Source organism: Pan paniscus, chromosome 8, assembly GCF_029289425.2.
Source record: "Pan paniscus chromosome 8, NHGRI_mPanPan1-v2.0_pri, whole genome shotgun sequence".
NCBI classification, from domain to species: domain Eukaryota; kingdom Metazoa; phylum Chordata; class Mammalia; order Primates; family Hominidae; genus Pan; species Pan paniscus.
In genome coordinates this window covers 145,401,721-145,426,037 of record NC_073257.2, presented here as the reverse complement: position 1 = coordinate 145,426,037, position 24,317 = coordinate 145,401,721, and the positions used below count along the sequence as shown (strand labels likewise).

At 59.4% G+C, this 24,317-nt stretch overlaps 1 protein-coding gene across 7 annotated transcripts in view; it reads left to right on the top strand.

The window, feature by feature from the left end:
* The window catches only part of TUBGCP2 (tubulin gamma complex component 2), a 32,843-nt gene extending 10,512 nt beyond the window's left edge, over positions 1–22,331 (top strand). For 3 of the 7 annotated variants that reach the window (XM_034951482.3, XM_008969308.6, XM_034951484.3), the window contains 14 exons: positions 594–753; positions 4,950–5,157; positions 5,481–5,680; positions 6,031–6,220; positions 9,134–9,279; positions 10,115–10,295; positions 12,410–12,590; positions 15,101–15,273; positions 15,516–15,644; positions 16,956–17,076; positions 17,755–17,898; positions 18,635–18,754; positions 19,550–19,713; positions 22,070–22,331. In XM_034951482.3, coding sequence (XP_034807373.1) covers positions 594–753; positions 4,950–5,157; positions 5,481–5,680; positions 6,031–6,220; positions 9,134–9,279; positions 10,115–10,295; positions 12,410–12,590; positions 15,101–15,273; positions 15,516–15,644; positions 16,956–17,076; positions 17,755–17,898; positions 18,635–18,754; positions 19,550–19,713; positions 22,070–22,205 — 2,253 coding nt within the window. In that variant the 3' untranslated portion in view covers positions 22,206–22,331. Of the gene's footprint in view, positions 1–593; positions 754–2,832; positions 3,175–3,269; positions 3,388–3,507; positions 3,523–4,949; positions 5,158–5,480; positions 5,681–6,030; positions 6,221–9,133; positions 9,280–10,114; positions 10,296–12,409; positions 12,591–15,100; positions 15,274–15,515; positions 15,645–16,955; positions 17,077–17,754; positions 17,899–18,634; positions 18,755–19,549; positions 19,714–22,069 lie in introns of those variants that run through there. The other 4 variants (XM_063607615.1, XM_063607616.1, XM_063607617.1 and 1 more) reach the window with 3 other exon arrangements.
* The last annotated feature ends 1,986 nt before the right edge of the window (positions 22,332–24,317 follow it).

Genomic DNA, 24,317 nt, shown 5'->3' with positions numbered 1-24,317 from the left:
CCCTGTCCCTGACCAGCCCTGAGTGGGAGTCAGTGCTTCCGAAAGCTGGGCCAGCCCAGGCCGACCCCATCAGCCTCTGGCGGCCACTGGCGCAGGAGGGCAGGCTCTCTGACCACATGTCAGGAGCCATCCTGTCACGCTGGGGCCCTTCTCCGGCAGGGTGAGGATGCATGTCTGTTGCTGAAGCCTGTCTTCACCCAGCAAGTGGTGTTCAGACCTAGTCACTGCCAGAAAGAAGCAATTCAGCTTGTTCACAGGGTGCCCTCCTTTGAAACAGCGGCTCTGTGCCTAGGTGCACCCTCTCCTGTGGTTCCCACTGCTGGTGCTCATGTTTTCCCGGGGGGGCCCTTGCAGGACCTGCACTCCTGAGAAGAGGGGCTAGGGCTCCCCATCTGCCCTGTTGTCCCCAGCCCCTCACGTTGTGGCAGGCAGGGATGTCGAGGCGCATTTCATTTCTATGTGGTTGACCCTTTGTGGGTGTTGAATTGAGTAATCATCTTTGCCGTAGATGCTAGCTTCTATGCGTGTCTTTAGTTGAGTGTTTGCGCTAAAGTGTATCTTTCTGGTTTTGTTTTTTAAAATGTCCTTGCTAGTCTCTGGAACTTAAAAGAAAGATGCTTCGAGACAAGCAGAACAAAAAAAATTCAGGCCAGCACCTCCCCATCTTCCCAGCATGGGTGTATGAGAGACCTGCCCTGATCGGGGATTTCCTGATTGGTGCTGGCATCAGCACAGACACCGCTTTGCCGATAGGTACGTGATGCGTTGATTTCCAGGCTCTGCCGATAGGTAGGTGATGCGTTGATTTCCGGGCTCTGCCGATAGGTATGTCATGTGTTTATTTCTGGCCTCTGGGCAGGACACTTTGCAGGCCCAGCCCTCCCCTGGGCCTGCCTTTCCTCAGGTTGTGAGGCTCAATGCTGACTGGCTGCCGCCTCCATATTCCCATCCCAGGATGGCAGCAGAGAACGGCTCACCCAGGTCCTTGAGGGTTCTTCTCCTGTCCCTTCTGCCAGAGCTGTGGGGCAGCCTGCAGCAGGCCCCTCCCCAGCCGGCATCCTGGTGCCCTGGTGCAGACCTGCAGGCATCAGAATTGTGTGCAGCACTTATTTCTGAACAGCGATTCATGACTCCCATAGATTCTGTTACAGCAATATTCTCAGAGGCCTCTTAAGTAGTGTTCATGTAAACAAGATGCGGGTGAGACCACACAGTCATTTCAAGACGTTGTTATTGGGGACCTGGGATGTGTTCATCTGTCACAATTCATGGGTACATTTTTATTTTTATTTATTTTTAGTTCTTTTGAGATGGAATCTCGCTCTGTCACCCAGGCTGAAGTGCAGTGGCGTGATCTCGGCACACTGCAACCTCCATCTCCCAGGTTGAAGCAATTCTCCTGCCTCAGCCTCCCAAGTAGCTGGGACTGCAGGCGCCACCACGCCCGGCTAATTTTTATATTTTTAGTAGAGACGGGGTTTTGCCGTGTTGGCCAGACTGGTCTCGAACTCCTGACCTCTGGTGATCTGCCCATCTTGGCCTCCCAAAGTGCTGGGATTACAGGCATGAGCCGCCACACCTAGTCAAGTACATTTTTAGATTGAAAAATGGGATTTCACAAACTAAGGACAGAGCATACCTGCTTATCTTGCCCCATCCCCGTTAGTCCAAACTCAAGAGGCAGCATGGAGCGCGGTCTGCTTCCCCACTACTCACGGCTCTGCGATGTGGGCACCAAGAGGCCAACCCTTGCCTTTGCCGGAAACCCTGGAGAACGGTGACGTGAAATCCACCTGTTTTCCTCATCCCCAAGCAAACAGAACCCTGCTGTAAGTTAATGAAAAGTATAGAAAAACCCTGCTGTAAGTTATGAGAAGTATAGAAAACCATGCTGTAAGTTAATGAAAAGTATGGAAAACAGTCTACTTCGGCCAGGCATGGTGGCTCACACCTGTAATCCCAGCACTTAGGGAGGGTGAGGTGCATGGATTCCTTGAGCCCAGGAATTCGAGACCAGCCTGGGCGACAGGACGAGACTAGTCTTTACAAAAAATGTGAAAATTAGCCGAGTGTAGTAGCGTGCACCTGTAGTCCCAGCTACTCAGGAGGCTGAGGTGGGAGGATCACTTGAGCCTGAGAGGTCGAGGCTGCAGTGAGCTGTGATCGTGCCACTGCACTCCAGCCTGGGCAACAGAGCGAGACCCTGTTTCAAAAAAAAAAAAAAACAAAGCAGTCTGCTTTGTGCAGTGTTTTCAGTAATAATCCAACTGTGAAAACCCAACTGTGAAGACTTAGGGAGAGAGAGCTGCTCCCTTAGCGGGTACTCAGCAGGCGGCCAGGGAGTCGTGGGCACCTGAGAGCTACTAATGGTGCCCAGGCAGACTTCAGAGAAGGAAGTGCGGGGCCCTGCTGCCTGGGATCCCAGCAGTGGAGCCGGCTTTTTGGAGCAGGAGGCACTGAGGGGGTGTTCAGGCTTTCCCCCCATGTTTCCCCATTCAGGGAAGGGGTTGTACAAAAGAGGAACGCACTGTCCAGTAACGCTGCGGCACCGTGGGCAGCTCTGAGCGTGGCGGTGATTGGTAGCAAGTGTGTGAGACTCGGCTGTGAACCCTGCAGCCAGCTCTCAGGTCAGGGTGCAGGTGCCCTCAGCACACTCAGCATCCCAGGAAAGGGGCGGCCTCGCCCCACCTCCCTCCCACGGCCACATGCCACAGGTCCCAGGGGTGCCTCCGGCATTGAGGCTGCCTTGCCTCCATTTGTCCGAACTGTCCCTGTCCCCTTGTGCCACCTGTGCAGACTTGAGAATGGAGCTCACTGTGGTGTTCATGCCAGGGCCTGTCTAGCTCCTCACCCCACGATTTGACCAGTGCCACACCACGGGACCTCGTGTGACCTCGGGCCTGCGTCCTCTGGAAAACAGCCGTGGAGTGGTGTGATGAGGACAGGTGCCTTGGAAAGCATCAGGACCTTGTGAGCACGAGGCAGCTGCCAGCACTCCACATTCCCGCCATGCTCTCCTCACCGTGTGGGCATCCAGCTGGCCAGCGCCGCCTCCATGGTGCCCCTCCCTCTGGTCGCTCCTGCGCAGCATGCGAAGGTGTTTATCTGCCCGCGTCCTGCCTTTTCCCCACACCGGCACGGAGGAGCCACGTGTTCGGTGGTCGTTCGGACATGGTGATTTGCAGGTGACATCGCAGGTGTTGAGATGACACTGAGGATGTTGAATATTGGGGAGATGAAGCAACTGACTCTTTTTTTTCTTGAGACAGGGTCTCACTTCGTTGCCTAGGCTGGAGTGCAGTGGCACAATCTCAGCTCACTGCAGCCTCGACCTCCCAAGCTCAGGTGACTCTCCCACCTCAGCCTCCCGAGTAGCTGGGACTGCAGGTGCGCACCATCACACGTAGCTAATTTCTGTATTTTCAGTAGAGACGGGGATTCGCCGTGTTGCCCAGGCTGGTCTTGAACTCCTGGAGTCAAGCGATCTGTCCACCTTGGCCTCCTAAAGTGATGGGATTACAGGTGTGAGCCACCATGCCCGGCCTAAAGCAACCCTTGAGGTCCCTCCACAGCCACGCGGCTGGATCCACACTAACCCCCACCCCACGGCACCCCCACCCCACCGTGAGGCTTCTCCCCGCAAGGGCATTGGCCGAGGCTTCGTGGCTGTGGATGAATGAGGCCAACATGGTGGAAAGTAAGTGATGCAGAGTCAGAGGCAGTTCCTGGAAGATGCACTCGCTGTTCCCAAAACGCCAAGCCACACCCACTCCTTTAGGGATGGTAGACATTGGGGTCTCGGTTTTATTGGTCATCCTGAGAAGGCCACTGGAGTAATAGAAAGAAATGGAATTTGAAGTTGAAAAGTGTAGATCTGCCAGCCTGGGCAACACGGCAAGACCCCACCTTTACAAAAAATTTAAAAATTAGCCAGGAATGGTGGCACGTGCCAGTGGTCCCAGCTCCGAGGGAGACTAAGGATACAGGATCGCTTGAGCCTGGGTGCTCAAGGCTGCAGTGAGCTGAGATCGCACCACTGCCCTCCAGCCTGGGTGACAGAGTGAGATTTGTCTCAAAAATAAAAAAAGGAAAAAAAAAACAAGGACAGTGTGGATCTGCATCAGGATTGAGGCTTTCGCTGAAGGGCTTGCGTTGGTGACGGATTGCAGCTGCGCTCAGAGTCTTGAGGCCTGCAGTCACAGGACACTTCCCAGCAGATGTGTGAGGCTGACAGAGTGATTTTGTAAACCGAAAGCCTGTTGTACGGAGCCTTCCTGAGCTGCCAGGGCCTGGTTTGGGTATAGTCTGGCTGGCACGGGGCCCTGTCAGGCCCTCGTGGGGACAGTTTCAACATCCTGCTTTCCTCTGGTGCTCCTCCCGGCCCCCAAGGCATGGCCCGCCTGAGGCTGTGGACTGAGAACTTGGTCCTGGGACCTGAGGGGTTTGGTGGGTGGCGGCCCGTGGCCGTCCTCGTGAGGAAGCTTAGCTGTGTGTCCTGCAGCCGTCTCATCCTCTCTGGATAGAAATTATCAAGAGTTTCTTAACGTTTAAGTGATAGCTTTTTAAAGACAAGGTTTTTTGTCCCAGAGTAACTCAGACTTACCAAGTTGTACTTACCAATGTTGAAAGTGCAGCTTCTGCTGGAGTCGCCTTTTCAACTCCTAACTTCACCTTTTCAAATGTCAGCCATGTATCTGAGCATTGCGGAGCCCAGTGTGGTGAGATCTTGACACCAGCCACCGCGCCTCCCAGGCCGGCCCCGTCCTGCGGCGGTTGGAACTCAGCCTGTGGCTCCCCAGTGGGGTCAGTCCAAGCCAAGTGCAGTGGCTGACCTTTTATACCCATAAACAAAGATGAGCAGGAGTGAGACTGACCCGCAGATGAGGGCACGTGGCTGTGGGGGCGTGGGAGTGGGGGCTGCGGAGCCACAGCGCTGTCTGTGCCCGCAGGCACGTTGCCCCTGGCCTCGCAGGAGTCGGCCGTGGTGGAGGACCTGCTGTACGTGCTGGTGGGCGTGGACGGGAGGTACGTCAGTGCTCAGCCCCTGGCTGGCAGGCAGAGCCGGACCTTCCTCGTGGACCCCAACCTGGACCTGTCCATCAGGGAGCTGGTGCACAGGATCCTCCCAGTGGCCGCCAGCTACTCCGCCGTGACCAGGTGGGCACCGGGCGCGGTCCCTGGGAGCCTGCGCTGTTGTGGGGGAGGGGTTAGGTCCCATCCTGATGACCATGGGGACGTCTGCATCGCTTCTAAAGAGAGCGCCCGCCTTGGTGACAACTCCGTGCCCAACTCAGTTTTGGAGGGTCTGTGAGTCACCATCCAGGGTCCTGACTCATCTCCTCCTGGGGCAAAAGTTCCCCTCTGGGATGTGGGGTTCAAGTGAGTCATTTGCTTCCTGTTTGGGATGAGACTCAGAATATCGGACATTGTATGTGCCTGCAGCTTGCCTTTTTGAGGAAGTCTGACAGCTTTTCTTCCAGGTTCATTGAAGAGAAGTCTTCCTTCGAGTACGGGCAGGTGAACCACGCCCTGGCGGCCGCCATGCGCACCCTGGTGAAGGAGCACCTGATTCTGGTGTCACAGCTGGAGCAGCTGCACAGGCAGGGCCTCCTTTCGCTGCAGAAGCTCTGGTTCTACATCCAGCCAGCCATGCGCACCATGGACATCCTGGCCTCCCTCGGTGCGTGCCTGCCCGGGGGGCATGGGGCAGTGGTGGGTGGCAGGTGTTGAACATGGCACCCAGTGTGAGGAGAGACTCTGCAGGGGCCGTGGAGCAGCTGCCCAGGGCAGGGGCATGTGGCCAAAGCTCATGTTGCTCCATGTGCTATTAACTTGCAAGAGGAAAGCCCTGGAAGCTCTTACTGGTCAGCTGAAATCAGCAACTACAACCTTACAGTTCATACGTATCCCAGAGAAGCAGCACCATCCCAGGAAGAAGGTTGGAGAAGCATGAGGGGCCCCAGCAGTGTTGTTGGCAGAGGCTGGGCGTGCGCTTCCTTCTCAGCAGTGAGCCCTCCTTTCTCCCCACAGCCACCTCGGTGGACAAAGGCGAATGTCTTGGGGGGTCCACGCTGAGCCTGCTCCACGACAGGAGCTTCAGCTACACAGGGGACAGCCAGGCGCAGGAGCTATGCCTGTACCTAACCAAGGCGGCCAGTGCTCCCTACTTCGAGGTTCTGGAGAAGTGGATCTACAGGGGCATCATCCACGACCCATACAGGTAGGGCTCCCCGGGACACGGGGGACACGGAGGGCGCATGCTGCCCTCTCCCATACAGGTAGGGCTCCCTGGGACGGAGGGACACGGGGGACACGGAGGGACACGGGGGACACGGAGGGACACGGGGACACGGAGGGCGCATGCTGCCCTCTCCCATACAGGTAGGGCTCCCCGGGACACGGGGGACACGGAGGGACATGGGGGACACAGAGGGCGCATGCTGCCCTCTCCCGTACAGGTAGGGCTCCCCAGGACACGGGGACACAGAGGGACACGGAGAGCACGTGCTGCCCTCTCCCGTACAGATAGGACTCCCTGGGACACAGGGACACGGTGGACACAGAGGGACACGGGGACACGGAAGGCGCATGCTGCCCTCTCCCGTACAGGTAGGGCTCCCTGGGACACGGGGACACAGAGGGACATGGAGGGACATGGGAGACACGGAGGGTGCGTGCTGCCCTCTCCTTACAGGTAGGGCTCCCTGGGACACAGGGACACGGAGGGACACGGGGACACGGAGGGCGCATGCTGCCCTCTCCTGTACAGGTAGGGCTCCCTGGGACACGGGGACACAGAGGGACACGGAGGCACATGGGGGACACGGAGGGACACGGGGACATGGAGGGTGCATGCTGCCCTCTCCCATACAGGTAGGGCTCCGGGGGACACGGAGGGACATGGGGGACACGGAGGGCGCGTGCTGCCCTCTCCTGTACAGGTAGGGCTCCCTGGGACATGGGGACACGGGGGACACGGAGGGACATGGGGGACACGGAGGGCGCATGCTGCCCTCTCCTGTACAGGTAGGGCTCCCTGGGACACAGGGATACGGGGGACACGGAGGGACACGGGGACACGGAGGGCGCATGCTGCCCTCTACCGAACAGGTAGGGCTCCCTGGGACACAGGGACACGGAGGGACACGGGGACACGGAGGGCGCATGCTGCCCTCTCCTGTACAGGTAGGGCTCCCTGGGACACAGGGACACGGGGGACATGGAGGGACACGGGGACACGGAGGGCGCATGCTGCCCTCTCCCATACAGGTAGGGCTCCCCGGGACACGGGGGACACGGAGGGACGTGGGGGACACGGAGGGCGCATGCTGCCCTCTCCCGCACAGGTAGGGCTCCCTGGGACACAGGGACACGGGGACACGGAGGGCGCATGCTGCCCTCTCCTGTACAGGTAGGGCTCCCTGGGACACAGGGACACGGGGGACACGGGGACACGGAGGGACATGGGGGACACGGAGGGACACGGGGACATGGAGGGCGCATGCTGCCCTCTCCCATACAGGTAGGGCTCCCCGGGACACGGGGGACACGGAGGGACATGGGGGACACGGAGGGCGCGTGCTGCCCTCTCCCGTATAGGTAGGGCTCCCTGGGACACGGGGACACAGAGGGACACGGAGGGACATGGGGGACACAGAGGGTGCGTGTTGCCTTCTCCCGTACAGGTAGGGCTCCCTGGGACACAGGGACACGGAGGGACATGGGGGACACGGAGGGTGCGTTCTGCCCTCTCCCGTACAGGTAGGGCTCCCTGGGACACGGGGACACAGAGGGACACGGAGGGTGCGTGTTGCCTTCTCCCGTACAGGTAGGGCTCCCCGGGACACAGGGACACAGAGGGACACGGAGGGCGCATGCTGCCCTCTCTGGGGGCTCTGGCCTTCCTTTGCTTGTGGTCTCAGGAAAGCACACCCCGGGCAGATGTCCGCCTGCTGCCCATGGGGCCCAGGGCAGGAATGGCCCAGCTGCTATGGCCTTATTCTTTTGTGTGCAGGACATTAAATTGCCTCCAATTAGGTCCTTCAACCTCTTTGGTGCTTGGATTTCCTGATCTGGTGGGGTCTGTCGGCTTCTCTTCAGTGAGATATATTTAAATGGATAAAAATATGTTAGTTCCCAAAGAATTGTATTATGTCTATTATGTCAAGATACCGTTGTTGAAATATTTTCAAAAGATACATTAGTGATGTGGAAATGTTATTTCTTTACTAATGGACCAAATAAAATCTGGTATAATGGGCACCTTTAAAGAAAGCACCTTCACACTTGAAGTGCGTAAATGATGTTTGAAGTTGTTCAGATGACGACGTGGAGATGTCTGGTTTCTGTCAATGTTGGCCCCGCCTACCCCACACGAGCATCATTTTGGGTGTCAGGGCCCCACGCACCCTACACGAGCATCATTTTGTTGCCTGGGCTCATCATGGAAGGAAATGCTAAATTCCAAAAAGAGGTGGGTGCAGATAAAGACAAATCAGTTTCCCACCTATCTCTGCGGACCGTACATTCTCCCTGAGCCCAGGTTAAATACTCCGCTCCAGAGCGAGGTTTGTAGGTTTGTTGGTTTTTTTTTTTTTTTCTTTTTTTTTTTGAGACAGAGTCTCGCTCCATTGCCAGGCTGGAGTGCAGTGGCATGATCTCGGCTCGCTGCAACCCCCACCTCCCAGGTTCAAGCGATTCCCCTGCCTCAACCTCCCAAGTAGCTGGGACTACAGGTGCACACCACCACGCCCAGCTGATTTTTTGTATTTTAGTAGAGACGGGGTTTCACTGTGTTGGCCAGGATGGTCTTGATCTCTTGACTTTGTGATCTGCCCACCTCAGCCTCCCAAAGTGCTGGGGTTACAGGCGTGAGCCACCGTGCCCGGCCCCTAGGTTCGTTTTAGCCGAGAAGTGTTGGGGTTACAGGCGTGAGCCACCGTGCCCGGCCCCTAGGTTCGTTTTAGCCCACAGTTGAGAAGTAACTGGTAGATTAGGCTTGGCCCTTGTGGAACGTTACTTGGAAGTGTGCTGGCCTCTGTTAATGTCCCTGCGCGCTGCCGGCCTGGAGAAGTGTCGCCTGCCTCAGGCGCCCTTGCTTTGCCTGTGACCGAAGCGCTCCCCGTGGTTTTAGTGAGTTTATGGTCGAGGAGCACGAGCTGCGGAAGGAGAGGATCCAGGAGGATTACAACGACAAGTACTGGGACCAGCGGTACACCATCGTCCAGCAGCAGATCCCGTCCTTCCTGCAGAAAATGGCGGACAAGATCCTCAGCACAGGTGCGGCGCAGCGGGCGGGGACCTGGGGTCCTCGGAGCAGCGGGCGGGGACTTGGGGTGCGCAGCACAGCTCTGCCCGGAGAGTCTCCTGCAGCCCAGGCCCTCCCACCGGGAGCCTGTGCCTCACCCTGTGGTCGCCCTGAGCCCTGGTGTCCGTGAATGCGGGGCTGACGTCAGGACTGGCCCGTGGGCTGGGCTGCGGCGCTGAGTTAGGCCTTGAGATGGTCTCTGTTGCCAGGTTCCCTCAGGTTTCCATCTCCAGGACTCACTCTGTCCCTGACCCTGCGAGGCTCTCTCACAGGTGCCTTCTCTATTTCTGTTTCTGATTTCTAAAACTCCGCTAGCATGTCAGGAAAAACCAGCCAAGACACACGCCTGGCGGCCGGCAGTGTTTCCAATCTCTGACCACACAGGTTAGGGCCTGACCTGGACCCGGGGTAGTGGCGCGGGGACTTGGACTCGGCACACGGGGCCGTCACGAAAGGGTTGGGAAGCGATTAGCCATCCGGTTCTCATAATGCCTGTTCGAAATTATTTCTGTGCCCTTGGTTAGAAAATTCCAGATGTGCAGAGCCACGGCAAAGCCCTGCCACCACCAGCTCAGTCTGTAGCCGCTGACAGTGATTTACCGGGAAGGAGCAAGGGTGTGGAGCCGCCTCATGCAGCCCAGTTTCCATTCCACTGCCTCCTGTGTAGACAAAGACAGCTGGGGCCTCAGACTGACCGTGTGGAGAGCCCATTCAATGTCCATTCCACTGCCTCCTGTGTAGACAAAGACAGCTGGGGCCTGAGATCGACCATGTGGAGAATAAAATTTTGAATTTCTGTGTTTTCAGGAAAATATCTAAATGTGGTCAGAGAGTGTGGCCATGACGTCACCTGCCCGGTGGCTAAAGAGATCATCTACACGTTAAAAGAGCGGGCGTATGTGGAGCAGATCGAGAAGGCGTTTAACTACGCCAGCAAGGTGCTGCTGGACTTCCTGATGGAGGAGAAGGAGCTGGTAGCTCACCTCAGGTGATTCCGTGCCCTGTCCCTGTGCGGGCGCTCGCCTCCCTCTGAAACCGCAGCAGGTGATTCCGTGCCCTGTCCCTGTGCGGGCGCTCGCCTCCCTCTGAAACCGCAGCAGGTGATTCCGTGCCCTGTCCCTGTGCGGGCGCTCGCCTCCCTCTGAAACCGCAGCAGGTGATTCCGTGCCCTGTCCCTGTGCGGGCGCTCGCCTCCCTCTGAAACCGCAGCAGGTGATTCCGTGCCCTGTCCCTGTGCGGGCGCTCGCCTCCCTCTGAAACCGCAGCAGGTGATTCCGTGCCCTGTCCCTGTGCGGGCGCTCGCCTCCCTCTGAAACCGCAGCAGGTGATTCCGTGCCCTGTCCCTGTGCGGGCGCTCGCCTCCCTCTGAAACCGCAGCAGGTGATTCCGTGCCCTGTCCCTGTGCGGGCGCTCGCCTCCCTCTGAAACCGCAGCAGGTGATTCCGTGCCCTGTCCCTGTGCGGGCGCTCGCCTCCCTCTGAAACCGCAGCAGGTGATTCCGTGCCCTGTCCCTGTGCGGGCGCTCGCCTCCCTCTGAAACCGCAGCAGGTGATTCCGTGCCCTGTCCCTGTGCGGGCGCTCGCCTCCCTCTGAAACCGCAGCAGGTGATTCCGTGCCCTGTCCCTGTGTGGGCGCTCGCCTCCCTCTGAAACCGCAGCAGGTGATTCCGTGCCCTGTCCCTGTGCGGGCGCTTGCCTCCCTCTGAAACCGCAGCAGGTGATTCCGTGCCCTGTCCCTGTGCGGGTGCTCGCCTCCCTCTGAAACCGGAACCTGTGAGACGTGGGGCTGAGATCGCTGGGTTTCTTCTGGCAGCTCCGCCTTGTCTTTTTGAAAGTGGGCACTGCCGGATGGTCTCTAGCTCAAGGACCTGGCACTCACAGTGGGTGGTGTAGGCCCCCGGTCACCTTGTCCAGGGGCCCCAGCTCCCCTCCTTGCCCAGGGCCCACCAGCCCCTTCTCAGCTCCTCCTGCCACAGCTTGCGTGGTGGTTGCGCAGCCCCTGCCTGAGAGCCAAGCGCTTAGCCTGTCGTAGTGTGTTTTAGGGTGATGGCTGTGGCGAGCATCTGTGGGTGGGCACGTGCTCATGCCTGCTCCCTGGCTGTGGCGGGCACCTGCGGGCGGGCACGTGCTCACGCCTGCTCCCTGGCTGTGGCGGGCACCTGCGGGCGGGCACGTGCTCACGCCTGCTCCCTGGCTGTGGCGGGCACCTGCGGGCGGGCACGTGCTCACGCCTGCTCCCTGGCTGTGGCGGGCACCTGCGGGCGGGCACGTGCTCACGCCTGCTCCCTGGCTGTGGCGGGCACCTGCGGGCGGGCACGTGCTCACGCCTGCTCCCTGGCTGTGGCGGGCACCTGCGGGCGGGCACGTGCTCACGCCTGCTCCCTGGCTGTGGCGGGCACCTGCGGGCGGGCACGTGCTCACGCCTGCTCCCTGGCTGTGGCGGGCACCTGCGGGCGGGCACGTGCTCACGCCTGCTCCCTGGCTGTGGCGGGCACCTGCGGGCGGGCACGTGCTCACGCCTGCTCCCTGGCTGTGGCGGGCACCTGCGGGCGGGCACGTGCTCACGCCTGCTCCCTGGCTGTGGCGGGCACCTGCGGGCGGGCACGTGCTCACGCCTGCTCCCTGGCTGTGGCGGGCACCTGCGGGCGGGCACGTGCTCACGCCTGCTCCCTGGCTGTGGCGGGCACCTGCGGGCGGGCACGTGCTCACGCCTGCTCCCTGGCTGTGGCGGGCACCTGCGGGCGGGCACGTGCTCACGCCTGCTGTGGCGGGCACCTGCGGGCGGGCACGTGCTCACGCCTGCTCCCTGGCTGTGGCGGGCACCTGCGGGCGGGCACGTGCTCACGCCTGCTCCCTGGCTGTGGCGGGCACCTGCGGGCGGGCACGTGCTCACGCCTGCTCCCTGGCTGTGGCGGGCACCTGCGGGTGGGCACCTGCTCACGCCTGCTCCCTGGCTGTGGCGGGCACCTGCGGGTGGGCACGTGCTCACGCCTGCTCCCTGGCTGTGGCGGGCACCTGCGGGTGGGCACCTGCTCACGCCTGCTCCCTGGCTGTGGCGGGCACCTGCGGGTGGGCACGTGCTCACGCCTGCTCCCTGGCGCAGGTCCATCAAGCGCTACTTCCTCATGGACCAGGGCGACTTCTTCGTGCACTTCATGGACCTCACGGAGGAGGAGCTCCGGAAGCCGGTGGAGGACATCACGCCCCCCCGCCTGGAGGCGCTCCTGGAGCTGGCGCTGCGCATGAGCACGGCCAACACTGACCCCTTCAAGGACGACCTCAAGGTGGGTGGGGGTGCCGGGGGCTGTCCCCTGTGGCAGAGGCCTCGGAGGGGCTGGGAGGAGAGCACAGCAGAGGCCAGCCCTGTCCCCCACTCCCCGTCCCGGTGAGGCGACCGCAGGGTCTGTTTCCTTCACTTGGCTACCGGGGCCGGCTTGCCGGGATCGGGGGTCTTTGTGCCTGTGCTCTGGAGGGGCGCGGGTCTCGGGTTTTCCTGCAGTGCCCTCGTCCGGGCCTGGCTTTCAGGTCATGCTGGCCTCGTGGAATTGTTTCCACGTGTCCCTCCACCTGTCTTTTGAAAGGGTTTCAGGTCTTTTGAAAGGGTTTCAGGAGTGGTGTTAATTCTTTTTGTTTTTGCCGTTTTGTTGTTGTTTTTTGTTTTTTTTTTTTTGAGACGGAGTTTTGCTCTTGTCACCCAGGCTGGAGTGCAGTGGCATGATCTCGGCTCACTGCGGCCTCCACCTCCTGGGTTCAAGTGATGCTCCTACCTCAGCCTCCCGAGTAGCTGGGATTACAGGTGCGCGCCACCACGCCGGGCTAATTTTTGTATTTTTAGTAGAGATGGGGTTTCACCATGTTTACCAGGCTGGTCTTGAACTCTTGACCTCAGGTGATCCACCCACCTTGGCCTCCCAAAGTGCTGGGATTACAGGCATGAGCCACCGTGCCCAGCCGTTTTTTAAAATTTATATATATTTTATCTGTTTTTTACTATTTTTAATAGAGACGGGGGTCTATGTTGCCCAGGCTGGTTGAACACCTGGGCTCAAGCGATCCTTCACCTGCGCCTCCCCAGGAGGGTGTTGATTCTTTGGCTGTTTGGCAGGGTTTGCCTGGGAGCTCTTGGGCCCTGGACTTGTCTTTGTTGGAGACTTTTGAGGGGGACTTGGCCCCTTGCTGGCCACGGGTCTGCTCAGTCCCTTTCCTCTTGGTCGGCCGTCTGTCTCGCATCTTGTCTGGTGCACAGTTCATGGGTTTCTAGTATCTGCTTTTTATTTCTGTAAGATTAGTAGTTATATCCCTTCTTTTTCTGATTTTAGTAATTTGAATCTTCTTTCGTCTTAGCTGATGTAGCTAGAAATTTGTCGATTTCATTGATCTTTTCAAAGAACCAACTCTTGGGTTTGTTGACTGTATTTTTCTGTTTTCTCTCTTCTGTCATCTTTGTTACTCCTGTCTGCTGCTTAGGGGTTCAGTGTGGTCTTCTTTTTTCTAGTTTCTTAATTTGCAAAATTAGTTTACAGCTGTAAACATCCCTCTGAGTGCAGCCTTCGCTGATCCCCTAGCGTCGTCATTTCTGTTTGTCTAGAGGTGTTTCTGATTCCCTCTGATTTCTTGTTGGAGCCGTGGGTGGTTTATGTTTAACTTCCACATGTTTGTGAAGTTTCTGGTTTTCCTTCTGTTGCTTGTTTCTAACTTTATCTCCTTGTTAGAGAACAGACTTTTTGTGATTTCAGTTTTGTGAAATGTATTGATTTGTGTAGCGGCCCCACATCCATCCTGGAGAGTGTTCCGTGCGCGCGGGAGGAGGACGCGCCCTCGGTGCTGTTGGGGTGGTGTTCTGCAGGTGGGTTGAGGCCGTGTCTTTCCTCACTGATCGTCTGTCCGGCGGTTCTCTCCGTGGTCTTTCCTCACTGATCGTCTGTCCGGCGGTTCTCTCCGTGGTTAGAAGTAGGGCACCGAGTCTCCCTGTCACTGAAGAACTGCTTTTCTCCTTGTCATTCTGTCTATTCTTGATTCAGATATTTTGGGGTCTCTTGTTAGGAGCAGGAATATTTTCGTAGGAAAAATTCCTGGTAGTGAAATTGTTGGGTCACAATACATGGCCCTTGTATGACTAGGCTGACCTTGCTGGAGTTGATGGAGTCCAGTCTCAGGACGCTGCTGTCTGCACACCTGCGAAAGCTCCCATCTTGGCTACTCGATGGAGAAGTGATGTCAGGGGCTCATTTCTGCGTTCGTGATGGTCACGATTTCGTCTGTCCGCTGCTTGTTTCTTCTTGCTTTATCCCCTGCCCTTCATTTCCTGTCCTGTCGTTGTGCGATGGTTTTGTAGGAACTCTGTTGCGGGTGGTTGGAACTCAGTAAATACTTGAATGATTAACGTGAGGACAGTATTACTTGCTTATAATAACTATTATGTCCCTCATCAAATATGCTTCATTTTTCAACCTGGGCCTGGTGCTTATCATGGTACAAAGGTTTTCGTCCTAAGGAATCAACGTTTCTTTCACCGTCCTTAGCGGTTTTTCCCTTATACCACCCACAGCAGCAGTGGGTATTTACAAAGTAATTCATCTGAATTTTTGTTGTTTTGTTCTGATGGGAAGTGGTTCAGTTTTGAATTTGATTTATCAGTAGATGTTTGGGTTTTTGAAAAGTCTCTGATATTTAGAATCGGAATGTAGGGAACCTTACGTGAGCGCTGGGTCTGTGAGTGAGGACGGTGATCGGGACGTGACTTCGGGTCTTTTCCTTAAAACTGGATGCTTTGTTTCATTTCCTTCCCTCCAAGATCGACCTGATGCCCCATGACCTCATCACTCAGCTCTTGCGCGTTCTGGCCATCGAGACCAAGCAGGAGAAGGCGATGGCCCACGCCGACCCCACGGAGCTGACGCTGAGCGGCCTGGAGGCCTTCTCTTTCGACTACATTGTCAAGTGGCCCCTTTCGCTCATCATCAACAGGTGCGGGTCGGCTGCTCGGGCACTTGCTAGATCTTCACTCAGGTTTGGCAGAAGCGAGAACTGTGCCACGCAGTGGCCACCTCGTCCCACAGAGGACCCAAGGCGGCTCTCCCCGGCCTTCAGTGTCCGGGAGATTCACGGGCTGTCCGGGGGCCACGGTGCAGACTGTGGAGTACAGACGCCGTGTCCATGACGCTGCCGGTCACGGAGGCCCGCCTGAGGTGCCGCCACGTCTCTTGCAGGAAAGCCCTCACTCGCTACCAGATGCTCTTCAGGCACATGTTCTACTGCAAGCACGTGGAGCGGCAGCTCTGCAGCGTCTGGATCAGCAACAAAACCGCCAAGCAGCACTCGCTGCACTCCGCCCAGTGGTGCGTTCTTCCTCTGCCCCTGCATGCCCTCCTGAAGCAGCACTCGCTGCGCTCTGCCCAGTGGTGCAGCGCCCCCCTTGTGCCCTCCTGGTAGACAGCTTTCTAGGCTTCTGGAAGTGTCATCTGGAAGCGCACGTTGGTGGCTTTAGATCCATAATGCTTCATTGCTTCATTTTCCTGTCCTGGGGCTGCATGGCGCTGCCGTCCACCCCACAGGGGATGCTGGCTCTGTCCCTCAGCCCTCTCTGGAGCCTTGTGGTGACTGCACGGGCATGGAGACTGCCCAGGTCGGTGTGCAGGACACTAGCTCCTCCCGAGAGCGGACAGCCACATCTTGCTGGGACCAGAGGTGCTTTGCAGCCGGTCTGTGCCTCTAGGGTGTTGAAAAAAGGGGTCGATGGCAGAGCTTCTTAAGAATTTGTCCAGTCGGGTGCAGTGGCTCATGCCTGTAATCTCAGCACTTTGGGAAGCTGAGGTGGGAGGATTGTTTGAGCCCACAAGTTCGAGACCCGCCTGGACAATGTAACAAGAGCTCATCTCTTAAAAAAAAAAGAAAATTATTTTAATTAGCCGGGAATGCCTGTAGTTCCGGCAACTCAGGAGGCTGAGGTGGGAGGGTTGCTTGAGTCCAGGAGGTCAAGGCTGTAGTGAGCCAAGATCGTGTCACTGCACTGCAGTCTGAGCGACAGCAAGACCCTGTCTCTCGAAAAAAAAAAGAAATTAGAAGAAAAAGAACTCATCTCGATGATGAAGCACAAATATGCATCTGTTGTGTGGCACTTTCCTGGCGTGGGCTCCGAGGGGTCCGTCCACCAAGGAGCCCGCGTCCCAGTCTCCACCGTCCAGCTGGCTGGGGGTGTCCCTGCAGGGCACAGGTTGGTAGACGGTGACAGCTTCTGCTGGGCAGACGCAGGAGCAGCGGCCGTGAGTGTCTGGTGTGCTGGGAGGGGCGCCTGCTCTGCAGAGGAAATAGCCACATCCAGAGAACGCCCTCCATGGCTGTCCTCTGTCTTCCGTGTCACTCGGTGGACGCTGTCGGGGCCGCGTCCTCCATGGCTGTCCTCCGTCCTCCGTGTCACTCGGTGGGCGCTGTCGGGGCCGCGTCCTCCATGGCTGTCTTCCGTCCTCCGTGTCACTCGGTGGGCGCTGTCGGGGCCGCGTCCTCCATGGCTGTCCTCCGTCCTCTGTGTCACTCGGTGGGCGCTGTCGGGGCCGCGTCCTCCATGGCTGTCCTCTGTCCTCCGTGTCACTCGGTGGGCGCTGTCGGGGCCGCGTCCTCCATGGCTGTCCTCCGTCCTCCGTGTCACTCAGGTTTGCTGGGGCTTTCACTCTGCGGCAGCGAATGCTCAACTTCGTCCAGAATATTCAATACTACATGATGTTCGAAGTGATGGAACCGACCTGGCACATCCTGGAGAAAAACCTGAAATCCGTGAGTTTTAGCTCCACAGATAATAACGTTTGAAAGCCACTTTCCTTTCACAGGGAGACAGGAAGTGCAGGAGAGGCAGGGCGAGGGGAGAGGCAGGGAGTGCAGGAGAGGCAGGGAGTGCAGGAGAGGCAGGGAGTGCAGGGAGAGGCAGGGAGTGCAGGAGAGGCAGGGAGTGCGGGAGAGGCAGGGAGTGCGGGAGAGGCAGGGAATGCGGGAGAGGCAGGGAGTGCAGGGAGACACGGAGAGCAGGAGAGGCAGGGCAAGGGGAGAGGAAGGGATCCCCCAGGGCGGGGCTGCACCCACATTGCTGGCCACACACGGGACCCCTTGCTGCCTGCCGTCCTCGGGGGACTCTGAGCCGTCTTTGCCCCCAGGTTGTCCCTCCCACATTGCGCATCTGAGGCTGAGGGGCCTGAAGGCAGAATCTGTTAGTACCAAATTCCAGAAGCTGCCGCAGCCTCCCTTCCTGTCTTCTGCCTTAAGAAATGAAACCCCTTCGGGGTGTGCCCATCATTTTTTTAGTGGTGTTTGGAAGTTTTCCCCTAAAAGCCCAAGGCCCATTTAAGAGGTAGAAGTGCGTAAACAGGAATGCGCAAAGCCAGAACTGAGCACGTGCGCCCGCAGGGCCCGTCTGTCAGCCACGTCTTTCTGAGAAGGGGCTTGGCCTGTTCCCCGCAGGCCTCCAACATTGACGACGTCCTTGGCCACCACACAGGCTTCCTGGACACCTGCCTGAAGGACTGCATGCTCACCAACCCCGAGCTGCTGAAGGTCTTCTCCAAGCTCATGTCTGTGTGCGTCATGTTCACCAACTGCATGCAGGTGCGTGGGTGTGGGTAGCACCATCGGGTGGGCAGGCGCGGGTGGGCAGACCATGTCCCGACCGTGGCCGCACGCAGCCTGCTCACATTTTCCTGCCCTTGTGTTCGTGGAGGAGCCGCTGGGATCTGAGTGTTTCCAGAACTCCTGGTCTTCCTGGCCGGGTGATTCCCTCCTGGAGCCCCTGCCCTGGCAGCGTGGGCAGGGCTGTGTTCCTCCCGAACCATCCCTCAGCCTCTGTGGTGCTGGTCTCTGTCCGGGGCCTTTGCTTGTGGCCCTTGCATGCTCTTTTCCTCAGCACTTGAGCTATTTGATTCCGTTAAGGACCTGCAGGCACTAGTCACAAGCAGCTGCCGACTGGCGATGGTGCAGAACCTGCGTGTCTAGTGGCAGAAGTAGGGGTCTGAGAATGAGGCTCTCCAGGCAGTGCCATGGGGAGGGTCCGGAGGAGGGCGAGTGGGGAGGTGGAGGAGGGCATGGCCACTTCAGGGTCCCAAATAGGGAAACACCAAAATAACTGTTCTCAGGAAAATCAGCTGGTCACCGTGGAAGGTAGACCCGGGAATTCTGTCGGCACAGATAAGTCATTTCCCCTGCAGCCTCAGAGATGCTTGTGTTCCTCCAGCCGCAGGCTACAACAGAGGTGCGGAGGGTGACGTGCCTGCAGGACTTGTTTTTTCTGCAAAGCATTGTGGTTGTAACTAACAGAAGCATTTCCTTGCGACTCTCCCCCCGCTAGAAATTTACACAGAGCATGAAATTAGATGGCGAGCTGGGCGGGCAGACGCTGGAGCACAGCACCGTCCCGGGGCTGCCCGCAGGGGCCGAGGAGCGGGCCCGGAAGGAGCTCGCCAGGAAGGTGCGTGGCCTCCAGGGTTGGCCAGAGAGAGACGCTTCCTCCCGGCTGAGCGGCAGCCTGGGCATCCTGACGCAGGGAGAACAAACCTCCCCCCTTTTACTTCCATCTCCCCTTAGATTGAAGAAAAGACTTAAAATTAGCTTCCAAGCACAAGCACAAGAGCCTCTCACAATCTTCTCAGCTCTCTGGTCCCCACTTCAGCCAGTCGGGCTCGAGGGAACCCCCACAGATCTTCAGAGCGAGTGCTGTGCAGGGCGCCCGGGTGAGGGCAGGGGCCACACCCGCTGTCCCTGCTGAGCGCGGTCCTGAGTTAGAACCGTCAGGCTCTCAGCAGGCACGGACAGGCCGCATGTCCTCGGAGGCCTGGCCCTGCGGCACCGGCTCCGGGGTGGCGTGGTGGGGTGGGCAGTCCCGTGTTCACACGCTGGAGCTGGAGCTGGCAGAGAGGAGTTGGGTTTGGAAGCATGTGGGGGCCGGAGGTGAGGGACACTGAGAGGCGCCCCGACCTCGCTGAGAAGTTGCTGGGAAAGCTCGTGCTTTGCTTGTGGATCTCACCCCAAAGGAGAGTGACCACCTCATCCCACGAGGCCTGGAGTGTTTCTCTGAGTGCTGGGTTCTCAGGAATGTTTTTTGATGTCTTTTTTACCTTGAATCTCCTGAAAATATCATGGAACCCATGTTTTCTATTTAAGAAAAGGGGAAGGGAAAGGACACCGGCCCGCTGGGAACAGTGTGGAGCCAAGAAGGCCCACGGTGGGGGTGGGCATGGCTCACGCGCCCCGGCTTTCTTTCCAGCACCTGGCTGAGCACGCGGACACTGTGCAGCTGGTGTCCGGCTTCGAGGCCACCATCAACAAGTTTGACAAGAACTTCTCAGCCCACCTGCTGGACCTCCTGGCCCGGCTGAGCATCTATAGCACCAGTGACTGTGAGCACGGCATGGCCAGCGTCATCTCCAGGTGGGTGGGCGCCACCCTGGCTCAGCCCTTCCTCAGCTCCGTCCAGCGCCTGCCCCTGCCCAGCACCGCCCTGACTCAGCCCTTCCTCAGCTCAGTCCAGCGCCTGCCCCTGCCCAACACCGCCCTGGCCCAGTGCTGTCCCGGCTCAGCCTTCCCCCAGCTCAGCCCAGCGCCTGCCCCTGCCCAGCACCGCCCTGGCCCAGTGCTGCCCCGGCTCAGCCTTCCCCCAGCTCAGCCCAGCGCCTGCCCCGGCTCAGCCCTTCCTCAGCTCAGTCCAGCGCCTGCCCCTGCCCAGCACCGCCCTGGCCCAGTGCTGCCCCGGCTCAGCCTTCCCCCAGCTCAGCCCAGCGCCTGCCCCGGCTCAGCCCTTCCTCAGCTCAGCCCAGCATCTGCCCCAGCCCAGCGCCACCCCAGCTCAGCACCTGTCCCTGCATCCAGGCCCCATCTCCCCTGCACCCTCCCCTGGTCCACCTGGTGTAGCCTCCTTCAGAAGGTGGGGCAGGTCTGTGTCCTGGTGCTAGTGCTGGTCATATGCCACTCCCTGAAGTCAGGCTAGCCTGGCTCTCCCTGGGGTGTGACATTCTGTGCAACTGGGCTGCCCCATTGGCACCCTGCGGCTGTGTGTGTCCTGTGGGGCTGATCAGGCCTGGGTCAGCTTCCCTCATGCTGCACTAACACCTAGCCTGGGGGAAAGGGCCAGGTGGCCAAGCTGCCAGCCTGGAAGGGGTGGTGCCCTTGGGGGTGCTGTCCTTGGGAAGGTGCCTGTTTGTGCTTTTGGACCACCCTGTGCCCTGTGCCCCCCACAAATGTTCTGATTTTCTGAGCAGGGGTTTCTGAGGCCACCCTGCATTGAGAACCACTGCTTGGTTCTCCAAGCCCCTGACACCTCAGGCCCCATTGCTATGCCCTTTTGGGGTGATGGGAGCCCCAACTTTCTGGGGCCAGGAGAGAAGAAACCTGTGTTTGTGCCTTTGAGCACGACTGAACAGGACTGAAAACCTTCCTGTGGAAACATTAGTTAGGAGCGTGCCTCACCCTTACCCCTGCAGGGCCTCTTATGGTCTCTGTAGCTGAACACTTCCCCATGGTAGGAGCAGGGCTGCTCAGGACGGACCCGCAGAAGGAGTGTGTGCCCCAGCTCCACTGTCCTTCCTCACCCCTGCTGCCCAGCACGCACCCGCGGAAGGGGTGTGCACCCTAGCTCCACTGTGCTTCCACAGCCCTGCTGCCCAGCACGCACCCGCAGAAGGGGTGTGCACCCTAGCTGCACCGTCCTTCCTCACCCCTGCTGCCCAGCACGCACCCGCAGAAGGGGTGTGCACCCTAGCTGCACTGTGCTTCCACACCCCTGCTGCCCAGCACGCACCCGCAGAAGGGGTGTGTGCCCCAGCTCCACTGTCCTTCCTCACCCCTGCTGCCCAGCACGCACCCGCAGAAGGGGTATGCGCCCCAGCTGCACCGTCCTTCCTCACCCCTGCTGCCCAGCACGCACCCGCAGAAGGGGTGTGCGCCCCAGCTCCACCGTCCTTCCTCACCCCTGCTGCCCAGCACGCACCCGCAGAAGGGGTGTGCGCCCCAGCTCCACCGTCCTTCCTCACCCCTGCTGCCCAGCACGCACCCGCAGAAGGGGTGTGCGCCCCAGCTGCACCGTCCTTCCTCACCCCTGCTGCCCAGCACGCACCCGCAGAAGGGGTGTGCGCCCCAGCTGCACCGTCCTTCCTCACCCCTGCTGCCCAGCACGCACCCGCAGAAGGGGTGTGCGCCCCAGCTCCACCGTCATTCCTCACCCCTGCTGCCCAGCACGCACCCGCAGAAGGGGTGTGCGCCCCAGCTCCACCGTCCTTCCTCACCCCTGCTGCCCAGCACGCACCCGCAGAAGGGGTGTGCGCCCCAGCTCCACCGTCCTTCCTCACCCCTGCTGCCCAGCACGCACCCGCAGAAGGGGTGTGCGCCCCAGCTCCACCGTCCTTCCTCACCCCTGCTGCCCAGCACGCACCCGCAGAAGGGGTGTGCGCCCCAGCTCCACCGTCCTTCCTCACCCCTGCTGCCCAGCACGCACCCGCAGAAGGGGTGTGCGCCCCAGCTCCACTGTCCTTCCTCACCCCTGCTGCCCAGCACGCACCCGCAGAAGGGGTGTGCGCCCCAGCTGCACTGTCCTTCCTCACCCCTGCTGCCCAGCACGCACCCGCAGAAGGGGTGTGCGCCCCAGCTCCACTGTCCTTCCTCACCCCTGCTGCCCAGCACGCACCCGCAGAAGGGGTGTGCGCCCCAGCTCCACTGTCCTTCCTCACCCCTGCTGCCCAGCGTGCACCCGCAGAAGGGGTGTGCGCCCCAGCTCCACTGTCCTTCCTCACAGGCTTGACTTCAATGGTTTCTACACGGAGCGCCTGGAGCGCCTGTCTGCAGAGAGGAGCCAGAAGGCCGCCCCCCAAGTGCCTGTCCTGCGGGGGCCCCCGGCTCCTGCACCCAGGGTGGCAGTCACCGCACAGTGAGCCCTGGCTGCGACAGGAAGGAAGGGTGTGGGGTCAGCAGGGACTGCTGCAAATGGGTCCGGAATTTTCAAATCGAATGCTCTGTGTTCTGTCTTTGCAGTTTAAATATAAAGCAGGAATGATTGACTCCGCTCGTTTTGTTTCTCAAGGCGCTGGGTTTCGTTTCATAGAAGCTGCCCAGGCAGGGTGGATGTCTCCCTGGATTTGCTAACCTGTTTGCTTTTTGAAATTACACTATCACCTTTTTGGGTGTTTTTGGCCTCAAAGTGGAAATACATGGTGTTTAAGCCAGGAGCAAGCAAAGATGCATGTGGGGTAAGATCCAGGCCTGGTGTCCACATCTTTCCGGGTGAGCTGGGGCCGGGCTTCCTGAGGTCTGTCGGAACCGGGACAAGCCTCTGGAAACGGTCAGGGAGTTGCGGAAACCCACTGGGCATCGGGTGTCGGGTTTGCTTTGGCCCCAGAGGCAGCCCGGTTCCTTCTCCTGAGGACTCACCCGCCTCCACGACCCTCCTCCTGCTGCTGTTCCAACTGGTCCAGGGCAGGAGGCCACAGACAGGGCCCTCAGGCACCCTGGGAGCCCACACCTCCCCCTCCGTGGGAGTGGGTCAAGGGGCAGGCTCTGCTGCTGGCTGGAAACCCCACCCCGCCCTATCCGGTACCGCCTTGTTACGTAGAAGTTACTCAGCAGACGGACACCCAGTCCCCCTCGGGCGATCATCTGCCCTGTCTTCCCACCTGCAGGGCTACAGTGAGCAGCACCGCCATCCCCAGTGTGACAGGGCCCTGGGAGCCTCAGGGCTGCCCGGCCAGGTTGGTCTGCTCTGGTTACATTCTGGCCAAGCTGCCCCTTCCTGCTGACCTGCATGTGTATTGTTGTCACCTTCAGCTCTCAGCACCTCAGCCCCCTTGGGCAGTGAGGAAGGGCCCTGGAGGCGAGGTTGGGAGAAAGGATAGCTAGAACAGGATCCTGCGGGGAACAAGGGTGTGGGCGGCTCTCACCCGGGGCTGCCTCACTGAGAGCACCGCCGAGTGGGGGTGGGGGTGTCCAACTCTCCAGCCACAAACCGCTTCCTCCTTGTCTGCAGGCTGTGCGGGTCTGGCCTGTGAGTAAACACATTTATCAGCAACCCAAGCTGTCACAGTCTCAGTGTTGTGCAAATGCCGGACCAGCGAGCAGAGGAGCCTGCTAGCTTTCCTGCCTGGCCCCGAGGCCCAGAAACCCCTGATCTTGTGTCCTGGGGTCTGGGAAGCCCTGGGCCTTGAGAAGTGGGGTTTGCAGGTGGTGACAGGAGGAGGGGAGGGAAGCCTCCAGGGCTGTGGGGTTCAGGCTCCCAGACCCCCCGGCACCTGCTGGAGAGGAGAGCTGTGTTCTGTGGGATTGGGTGGAGCTTCCTCAGTGCGGGAGGAGCCTGTTCTGGCCCAAGCTGGTCCTGTCTTTTTAGGAATAAATCCCTGGTAGCTCAGCGTCGGCAGGGGCCTTGCTGTGCCTCTGATGTGGCCAGCGTGCCGCCTTTGCACTTTGCTGTTGAGTAACTTGCACCATGAGGTCAAGGAAGGGAAGTGTGATTGCCAGCGGGCCATTGTTCTATAATAACAGGGTCACCTGCATGAGCTCAGGCACAGGCCAGTATCCCCAGCCCTACCTGGGAGCCTCTCGGCAGCCTGGGGGACCTCGTCCTGTGCCACACAGGCAAGCGGACACACCCCCAGGCAGCAGAAGTCACCTGCGGCCCAGTGCCAGCCCTTGCTTTCTTGCTTTTCATGCCATTCACATTAGGGTAAGAATGGCTTTGAGACAAAATGTGACAGCATCACTCACGCCAGCTTAGATCCTCAGGGTTCCCTGTCCTCCCAGGATAATGTCCGAGGCCCTGGCCTCTTCTTGCCACTGCCCCTTGACCTCTGTCCTCTGCCCCTAGGCCCGTGCAGTTCCCTGACTCGCCCTGCCCTGGTGCCCTCTCTCCAGGCAGGACTCCCTCCAGCCCCTTGCTGGCCCTGCCCTGCCTCTCCCCAGGGAGGCCCTGAGCCCCGCCCCCCCCATGTGATCTGTCGAGCAGCGCCCTGTGTGGTCATCTGAGCTGCCTTTCCTGCCACCACCACTGTTCCCAC